Source organism: Chiloscyllium plagiosum, chromosome 44 (genome assembly GCF_004010195.1).
Source record: "Chiloscyllium plagiosum isolate BGI_BamShark_2017 chromosome 44, ASM401019v2, whole genome shotgun sequence".
NCBI lineage: Eukaryota > Metazoa > Chordata > Chondrichthyes > Orectolobiformes > Hemiscylliidae > Chiloscyllium > Chiloscyllium plagiosum.
The window spans coordinates 12415191-12426042 of NC_057753.1; the positions used below are offsets into that span (position 1 = coordinate 12415191).

Below are 10852 nucleotides of genomic sequence, written 5' to 3' on the forward strand. Positions count from 1 at the left end.
CTTATAAATTGTTCATTTCATGATGCTGCAAATTTCCAAGAGATCTCGTAAGACTACCCTATAGTCGCACACACTAAAACAGCCAGAGAACTTGGTATTCTTGCAGGCTGTTTGAACCATCATCACTGATTGGCCTTCTCATTTATTTTTGAGACATCTGAAAATCTGGTAGTGTTATATTCGGTTCGGTGAGGATTTGTACTGATGTGTATCCATGCTCCTTGATCATTTCCTTTCAGGGGAGGGAGACATTAACACAATGTGTTTTTTGTCTTCAAAACATGCATTAATCTTGTATGGGTGTGGCTGGCAATGCTGGCTCCTACCTCTATTAGTCGTGACAATGCGATGGTGAGCCACCGAATCGACACACTGCAGTGCATGTGATATAGGCAGAGCAGTTACATTTACAACGACACAAAGTTAAAGAAATCTGGATGCATTTGTCCAGCATATGCAACAAAAGTCACATTCGATTGTACTACTTCATTCATTGAAATTTTCTTGTGGAATATAGTTTTGATAACAATATGAGGAACATATTCTGAAATAATTGGATACTGCAAATGAAGTTCAAATGTTGTGTTCGACAGGGAAATGGGTGATACCTGCTTTCATTGAGCAGTTTCCAGTGAACTGTAATTAATGCCAGAATTTGAACATCGCCATTACTTGTGCACGCCACGAGAGATGGCAGAGCCTTTCTGTGCTAAATATTGAAAATGAGGGTTGGAGAGAGAGTTACTTTCCAGACAGTGTGAGAGTCATATTACAGAAACAAATGCCAAGACTTAGCTTCGTGGCAACTTCCACACGACGGTCGTTCTTATTTAGACGTGAAGTGTGTACATTTCCAGTTATTTACTCTTATAATTATAGTATTTACCATCTGTTCCTCAACAGAACTCCGTGGACAACTGATTTCTCTACTGTTCATGCAATATGATGATGATGCGAATTTGCAGAATCCTGCTGCTGATTTTCACACTTATCTCCGTGGAAGTGACTGCAGAAGATGATGTGATGCAACTTCCTCCGTGGATGGTTGTTAGGCAAGTGGGAATCGTGTCCGTGAATTCGTCCTTTGCCACTGAATGTAGAACAGTGCTTTGGTACACACTGCTCCTGAATTAACCATCCCAGTTTTGGCTGATGGCTATCATTGGATTCTATTGCTTCACTCATTAAACATTTCCTTGTGGAACAAGACTTTGGTTACTTTGTTAGAGGAGAGCGGTGTGAAAGATTGAGAGGCAGCAAATGAAGTTGAAATGCAGAGTCTCACCTATCTTCCACCACGAAGGATGACATAAGTGTTTCCATTGAACAGTAATCAGTGAACTGTAATTACTGTCAGAATGTGAACAGCGCAACAAATTGTACACGTCACAAGATGGCAGCGCGATTCTGTTATAAACCTTGAAGATGAGGGTTTGAGGAGGAGTGACCTTCCAGACAGTGCGAACAACTGTCAGTGTGAATGGCTTGCGACGGAAACAAACGCCAAGACTTCGCATTTTGTGCAACTTCAACAGCATGGCATTTCAGAGTTAGATGTGACGTGTGCATATTCTATTAGTTTAATCTTATAAATATCATACTTACCTTCCTCAAAGAGCACCGCGGATAACTGCTTTCACCACTGTTCATGTAGTCTGATAATGTTCCAAAACTGCAGAGTCCTCCTGTTGTTTTCCACTCTGATCTCCACGGTGGTGATTGGAGAAGGTGAAGTGCTGCAACAACCTCTGTGGATGGTTGTTAGTGAAGTGGGAATTGTGTCCATGAATTGCTCCGTTGCCACTAAATTTAGCACAGTGCATTGGTACAGACAGCTGCCAAATCAGCCACCCCAGCATGTGATGATGGCCAAAAGAGAAGATGATCAGCCAGAGAGAATCGTCGCTTCAATCAGTGAAGATTACAAACTCAGTACCTTGACTGTGAAAGATGCCAGACTTAATGACACCGCCAACTACCTCTGTGCAGTGAAGGCACAGTGTCACAAACAGATGGAGCGCCCGTACGAAAACGTGCACAGAATGGGAGTTCTGCTATGCTGATTTTGAAGTATGTGTGTTAGTAACTGTGGGCATGAAAATCCAAAATAAGGAAAATGAAGGCAAAATATCAGGGTAAAAAATGAACAGTAATTTTTAAACATTGTCATAAGTGATGACAATTGGATATGTGGAGGGAGGTAAAGGAAGGATGCACTTGCAACCGAGAAACATTAATGGAGAAAAGGGAAAGTGGAGATGTATATTAATAATACTTACAGAGGACAGAATGGTGATAACCTGTTGAAGAATAAATGGAAGAAATAGAAATATAACGATCATGATGCACATTGATTAAAGATCAGGCTAAATTACTTTTGAAGGATACATGAAAATAACAGGGTGGTCTTTCTTTTAAGATGTTATCATCAACACTGAATCCTCAACTCTCAACATGCCGGAAAATTCGTTGAGCAGAAATCCAACCGGGATTCACCAGAAAACACGTCAGAGGATAAAATATAGCTGTCTGTAAAGTTTCTCCGGACTCCCCAAAGCCTGCCAATCTTCTAAAAGGCGCAAACTGGAGTGTTTTGGAATACACCCTACTTTTATCGTTGGGTGCAGCCCCCAAAATACTCAAGAATCTTAATATCTTTCAGGATAAAGCAGCCCGCTTGATTGGTACTGCATCCACAAGCATATGCTGCCTCTACGATGACTTTCAGTTTGTGTTATCGATAAAATTCACTGCAAAATATTACCAAAGAACTTCAGACAGCAACTTCAAAATGCAGGGCTACTTCCATCTCGAAGGATAAGGGACAGCTGCTTTTTGGGAGTACACTCAACTTCCAGGGCACCTCAAAGCCATTCACCATGCTGACTTAGAAATATATTGGCGTTCCTTGACTGTCGCTTGTTCAAAACCTGGAAATTTCCTTCCTAATAATATTGTGGACGCAGGAGGTGGACTGGAGTGGTTCAAGAAGGTAACTTGACATCACTTTCTCAAGAGGAACGAGGGGCGGTGAATAAACACTAGCCGCCCAGCGACTCCCAGATTCCACAAAATGAATAAATAAAGACAACAATCAATCGTATGCAAACTTGAAAGCAGTTTGGAAGCAAACCATTCAGCCCACCAAGTCCATTCCGAACCTCTAAAGAACATCCCAGCCAATTCTAGTAACCCTGCACCTCCTATTGCTAATTCACGTATCCTACTCATCTTTCCACTGTGGGTGGAAACCCGAGCGCCCATAGGAAACCCACGCAGTGGCAGAGAGCATATGCAAACTCCACTCAGAGAATCACCTTAAGCTGAAATTGAGCATAGCTGTCTGGCAGTGTACCTCTGCTCTCTCACTATTCTCATCCAGATGAAGGAGACCATGCCACAATGTAATTTATTCCCGTTAACAACCCATTAGCCTTGTATGGGAGCCGCTGGTGTCCATCTCTAATAGTCTGAGACAAAGTGGCAGTAGACCATGTGTTTGATACGCTGCAGGGCATCTGATATCGATGCAGAAGCTACGCTGCCGACGACACAAAGTAAAATTAAGCAAATTCAGTTGCAATGGATCATGTCAATAATGGCAACATTTGATGGTTATGTTGCGTTGATGGTAAATGTCGTTGCTTATTTATTTTTTAAACGTCATTATTGCATCAAAATCCCTTAGATCCACCAGTCCTCTGCATCAGATGAAGCGGCTGCCAAAATCTGAAAGCAGCTTTGTTAACTGGGGAGGTCCTTTTCTGATACTCGAACAGCATGAACTAATTTCCTTCTTTGGCTTTGCTTAGAGAAATAATAACCGTTTAGGGATAACATTTGGTTTAACCTCTGTCTAAAACCTAGTGTGTACTTGAACAAACCTACTTTGTAAACACAGACAAGAAACACGCACAGGCACAGATATGCCGTCACGAAATCACCATCCATTTACATGTGCAGAGAATTCTGGCTCTGGCCAGCCATCTCGGAGTCAGTCCATGAAATGAGGAGACTCAAATTCTGCTTTTTATGTCTGGTGCCCAAGGTTGCCTCACTGGCCCAAGTTAACAACCCCAATGCAGGACCTCATAGGAAATGAGAGCCACCTCATTCTAAACCCGACAGATCATTAAACGAAAATAAGGAAGAACTGAGTTTGCTCGAAATCTTAAACAGAAACAGAAATAACTGGAAAAACTCAGCAGGTCTGGCAGCAACTGGGCAGAGAAACATTAGTTAACTTTTCGGCTCCAGTAACCCTTCATCAGAATGTTGATCTTTTCTCACATTATCCATGATATGAAGTGGAGTACAAAGGAACTTGAAGCTGATTGGTTCAATAGAAGAACAAAGGAGCTTCAAGCTCATTGGCTGTATCTAATGCGGTTGTCAATAATGAACCAATGAGCAGAGATCCGGAAATAACTCAACCTCTTCCGAACTCTTGACAAAAACCATTTTGGCTTCAGCCAATTCTGCTCACATTCACCCTGAGCATGTGAATGTGCAAACATGTCGCCTGGAACTCTGTGTTTACTGCTCACAGCTGCAGCACTTCTCACTAGTAAGTTGAAAACTTGTCTATGCATGTGCTTCAGCCCTTTTTTGGGATTACATTTACTCAAATAGTTTTGGCAAAATAGAAGAAACAATCCTGTCTCCCAAGTATTTTGGGAGAAGTTAAAGAAAGTACACGAGTGAATGACAATTGAAGATTTAGGCTGGAAATCCAGACAGGACTGAAATCATTGCGATGATTCAATAGAAGAGAGAGTTTTATATCCACCAATAGTTTTCAGTTTGCCCGTCAAGTTTCGGGAGATGAAGTGGAAAATGATGTCATCGCATGAAATGGATTCTAATTAAGCTTCCCTGATTTATTTCTCGGGTTATTGATTCAGGTGGATAAGAATATAATAGTGCCTTATTTAATTTTCTATAACTTCTGGCTCTTACAGGACTTTGTCGTGGCGATTCTGTCTCACAAACACCGGCTGCATTCACAGTGAATGAGGGGGATGATGTCCAGTTGTTCTGTAATTACACTACAATAGACAGCGATCCTAGCCTATTCTGGTACCGTCAACCTTCCAATGGGTTCATGGAGTTTCTGCTCCTGAAAAGCAAATATAGGGAAAAAACGGCGAATTTTCTCCGGGACCGGCTTTCCTCGGATTTTGATCATGGAAACCATACTATCCAGCTGAAAATCTTGAAAACAGAACTAACAGACTCCGCAATGTATTACTGTGCACTGAGACCCACGGAGACTCAGAGGTGGCTGACCCTGTACAAAAACTCTTAGAGCGTCACTGAACATAGGAGTGTATTAGGCAAACAGTAAGATCAGGAGTGTAACTGAACTGGTTTCCGATTTTACGGTGATATGTCATACTTATCATTTGGACACAAAGCGTTAATCATTGTAAACCTATCACTGAAATAAACTAATGCAGTTAGTTTCGTGAATGTAAAACAAATAATTTATTTTGAATCTATCATGATGATCCAAAATGCTTCATTGTTCCAGCGATGAGGTTCTATGGAAAGTTAAGCAATTAGTTCTGATTCCGCAAAATCCTCCAGTAATATTGAATTGCAGCATTCGTTTTCACAGACAATGACTTGTCACAGGTTTCCAACACAAAAACACTGGAACAACCTGTACAACTTCAAACACATTTTGTGATATTGAGTACTGCCTCTGACCCTTCACGTTTACAAACCCAAAATGCGAAGTTATAGATTCACAGATCTTTTAAAATATCAAGAAGGAGTTCGGATGCAACTGGCATCTGAACAACACAAACCAATTGAAAACATTTCGTCGTGGCTGATTATTGAGTCAAAGCCATCAGTAAAGCAAATCAGTCGCTTCAGCCTTCTGCTGTTAAGCTGGACTGAAATGAACATTTTTCATCCTCTCTGTAAGTGTGTTGATTCTTTGTCAGCAATTCACATCTGGACATTTAAGTTGTCAAGACTAGCGGGTTCCTCTTCTCCCTCTGGCGGTAATTAAGAGAAAGAAAATCCTATTTTCATAGTCAGTCACAAAAGAGACATTCCTGACTCTGGGTGCTCGAATAAAGTGAAGTCTGTTTCTGCAGAAAATAGGATGCACGTGGTGCTCAGCATCTCTTAGGAGTTAGTTTATTCTGCACAGTCGGAATGAAACATTTGTTATCGAAATGGTGAAACCGATTGATCGGATCACACGTTAGATGGCATATTGCGAAGTGGGCAGCCATGTGGGTTTCATAGAGGCAGTTGCACAGATAGTTTCTGGGAGTGTTCAGTCTTTGTGTAAGTATTCCATTGCACAATGATACACTTCAGTGTCTTTCATCTCAGTACTACCAACAGCAATAATGCTATGAACAAAAACAGAAGTTGCTGGAAAAGCTAAACAGGTCTCAGTGCGTCTCTGAAGAAAAATCAGTTACTGTTTCGGATCCTGCGATCCTTCCACAGAACTGGAAGAGGCACCAGACCAGAAACATTAACTCTGACATTTCTTCAAAGATTTTGCCAGACCTGCTGATCTTTTCCAGCAACATTGGCTTCTGTTCCTGATTTACAGCATCTGCAGTTCTTTCGGTTTTTATTTACCAACAATGTTATAACTTCTTGATAATTTAGTCAAGAGGTGAACTAGCAGTCATAATCAATCATAGAACCATATAGCACAAACACAGACCATTTGGCCCATCATGTCTGCGCTGACCAAGTGATGATGAAAATGTTCTTCGTAAATGCATAATGCTAAATCCTACTGCAGGTTCTCTCTCAAGTTCGTGCATTAAACTTTATTCATTGAAGTCATTTGGAATGCCAAACAAATATGAAGGCCATTACAAAACAAATATTTATAAAATACATGTTCATATACTTAATGACTGCAGTAGGTTTGTCTGCATTAAAGCAGAACATATTGGCAAAAGATTTACAAGGGCGTTGCTCAGTGAGAACCTGGAAAGCCGGGCCACAGAGTTTAAGGTAAACAATATTTAGATTTCATGTGCGTTTGAACGACTGCTTAAAGAGACAACAGGATCTCATTAACCTGATTGTCCCAAATGCTGATTGTAGGAATATGCAGTATCAGATTTCCCAGTGACAATCACCTTCCAATCGGGTGCACAGCGTGAAACATTGAAACAGTTCATATTGTCGCCTTGGATGTCATTCTGAAGAAAGTGAAGTTATGATCATTTGATGTTGTCCAGCAGGCAAACTGAACGAAAGTACAAAGCAGTAGATACTGACAGAGGCCTGTTTTGAAGCATTGAGCTGCAGCGAATGTGCAGCACCAATAAAACGTGTTGTTCAACTCGTCTGATTCCAGAACCCTTGCTAGAAATTACCAGAAGATTCTCATTGAATTTATTCGAGGTCTTGACTTCAATAGACCTCGCACTAAGCATGAAAGAACATTTCACGAGATTGGATGACAAAATGGAGGAAAGACTGTGACTGAAATAAGAGAAAGCTCCAGCAGGAAAAGAGGTGATCGTGAACCAAAGACATGAAGACAAATATGGTTTGTTTTACAGAAAAGGCTCAATCGAAGCATTGGCAGTTATTATCGTTGCTTTTCATTCGGGTGTTGCGAAGGTTACTGTTCCCACTTGTGATTCTGTTAACATCTCAACTCTGCAGTGAATATGTCAAAACTATGTCCTGAGTGAGCGATGCAACGGATAGCGCACCTGACTGCTAACCAGCACGACATTGGTGCCACTCCAGCTTGTCTCAGTGCATTTTACAATATGTCTAAACTGGTCTATATTTAAATCTCAACAATTTGAAATAATGGTTTACCAGTAATGGATGATGTCTGAGGCGGAGGCCAGCACTTGCAAAGCCTTTGGCAAGTGAGAACAGAAAACCTCTTGTAATAAGGGTTGATAAATCCCTGGATCAAATGGGGTCCTTTCCAAATTCTTGAATGAGGTGTGAGGAGAGACAATGAAAGCACTATTGATTATCGTTGGAAATTCAAGAATTTCTGGCAAGGTTCCTGACGTTTAGAAAGAAGGGAAAATGGCCGAACTATTTAAGAAGGGCGGGATAACAAAATAGGAACCAAAGACCTGTTGAATGCCAGTTACAGGGAAAATGACAGGTCATATAATGAAGGAGATCATCAATAGACATTTCGAAATAATGATGCGTTTGAGATGATTCAATATGACGTTATAAAGGAAAGGAATATTTGACAAACCCACTTGAAATTCGTTTTGTGGATTTTAATTGTAGCAACAAGAAGGGACAACCAGCGGATGTGACGTATTTTCAGATATTTGAAAGTTTTTGATAACATACCACACAGGAAATTGGTAGACAGATTTGAGAATACTAGATTACGTTAAGTTGCTGTGATGAATTAATGAGGAGAAATCAAAGAGTGGAAAGGGAAAGAGTATTCAAAGATGGTGGACTAATCATAGTTGACGCGCCTCAAGAATCAGGGATACATTACGTGACAATCTATAAAACGATTGTATGATTCATCATTATCCCAAACTCCTTGATGTCATTAAGCTATGTGGTAGCTTAATTCGTGTAAGCTACTGGGATGCTGCAGTCGAGCATAGACAGGACAATTATATTGGAATGTTAAAAATCGCACAACAGCAGCTTGTGAGCTGCTTCTTCGTCAGGTAGCCAGTGTGGCGGGATCATAGAACACAGCACTTCTGATGAAGGTTAAAGTGTCATGCCAATCATGCAATGCATTTAACAAAACTCGATTGCTGTTCAGTCTTTAATCACTTACTATGAGGATACAGTGTTCGATTGATTAATATGCAAATTCCAGAACAGCGCTCAAGTCAGTCCAATGATAACTTAAGGTTTTATTAAAAAAAAGTGACACTCAGTTCAGACATTAATGATATGTGGTTAGTGTATCCCAACCTTTAGTGTTTTGGAGTATATGCCAGTGAGAGTGTGTGCGCATGGGTTTGAGTATGAGTGTGTGCGTGTGAGTGTGTCTGAGAGACAGTATATATATGATGAAGGGTCTGAGAGTGATCGTATGCCCAAGAGCATATGTACGTGTATGGTTATGTGCTGTGTGTGAGGGTGTGTGTCGGGGTGTATAGTATAGTGGAGAACCCTGGAGTATGACATGAACCACATCCTTTAGAAGCCGTCCTCATTAATACCGAAACTGGCTATCAGCCTCTGCTCGGCAACTCTGCATTGTTGTGGATCCCAAAGTTCTTCTTGGTGGATGGTCACCTGGAGATCCGAGGCCGATCCTTCTTGACTCATGAAGTGTTCCCTGTCTGGGAGGGAGCATCCCCTTCTACAGATTGTTGCATGGTGTCCATTCATCCATTGTTGTAGCTTCTTCTTGGTCTCGCCAATATACCATGCCTCAGGGCAACCTTGCTTGCAACATTTGAGGTCGACAATTTTGGCTGAGTCACATGAATATCTGCCACGCACCAGGTGGATGGCGTCCCCAGTTGTTATGATATTCTGTCACGTCTTGCAGCGGATGTCATGACAGAGTTGCATTAACAGACCATTGTTCGCAGCAAAACTCCCAGCCTTCAAGACGACATTGAACACAAGACCAAACATCCCAACGACTGCAAGACATGTCAGAGCATCGACATGGATAGTACAATTAAACGTTGGGCCACTACCCTCAACGCGTGTGTCGAGCAGAGGTTGATCATCAAGTTCAGTATCCATGAGTGTGATCTGAACCGAGATTTTGGGTTCATGTCACACTACAGGCTACTGCACTGTACACCTTCACATACACACTCACATGCACACACTCTCTCCCTTACAAACATGTTTTCTCTCAGACACATGTTGTCTCTCAGACACACACATACACATGCATCTACACACACATATTCACACGCACATCCACTCACAGGCAAACACTCCATCAAACTCACCCACACACTCTATCAAGCACGCATGCAGACACCATCTCAGGTACTCACACACTCTCTGCCTCTCACCCCACCCCTCCCCCACACTCTCTCTCTCTCGCTCACCGGCACAAACAATATGCAAGCACACACGCGTTTAAGTATATGGCGTGAATTTGCATTTGCAGACCTACATTTGAAGACACGTTCTATTTTTTCAAAAAGCACGCAATATGCAGCCGTTTAATATTTTATAAATTCCTACTTTGGAAATAGAACCATACTGACTCATTGTTGGCATACAGGCAGACTCTAACCTCACACTTTTAATGCATTGTCAAAGTGAAATATTACTTTTAAAAAAAAACTTGAATTATCTCGGGACTGCGACTTGAAAGTAGTTCTGGGATTTACATATTCCAAAATCGACAAGGAGAAAGTGAAGACTGCAGATGTTGGAAAGCAGATTCAAAACGTTTGATGCTTGAAAAGCACAGCAGGTCAAGCAGCATCCGATGGGTAGTAGAATCGACGTATTGGGCATCATCCCTTCATCAGGAAAGTGTTTTTTCAAGGACACTTGTCGATATTAACCAACTGACATCCCTATCCTAAGTGATTAAAGACTTAAAAAACAAACTATGTTTGTTCAATGAATCACATTCGTTGGATGACACTTTGACCTTTTACAATTAATTCTGTGTTCTATGATCTTGCACCATTGGCGACCAGACGAAGGAGAGTATTTATACTTTCAAATAAATTTGTTGGACTATAACCTGGAGTTGTGTGATTTTGAACTTTGTCCACCCAGTCCAGCACAATCACTTCCTCTCTATATCGGAATGAGCATTGCAGATGATATATCATACGATTAATTGTGATGTTATCCACATTGGTCAGAAACACAAACGTCAGAATATTTTTCAAAATATGAAGTAACAGAAGTG

At 41.2% G+C, this 10852-nt stretch overlaps 1 gene segment (V, D, J or C); it reads left to right on the plus strand.

Moving 5' to 3' along the window:
• Window positions 1-4501: 4501 nt before the first annotated feature.
• On the plus strand, window positions 4502-9368 carry LOC122543670 (the record flags this gene model as incomplete). The annotated part of the segment is given in 3 exon segments: window positions 4502-4567; window positions 4962-5292; window positions 9308-9368. Coding segments are annotated over 3 exon segments (444 nt in total), but the record flags the coding sequence as incomplete, so codon positions are not given.
• Between the last annotated feature and the right edge of the window lie 1484 nt (window positions 9369-10852).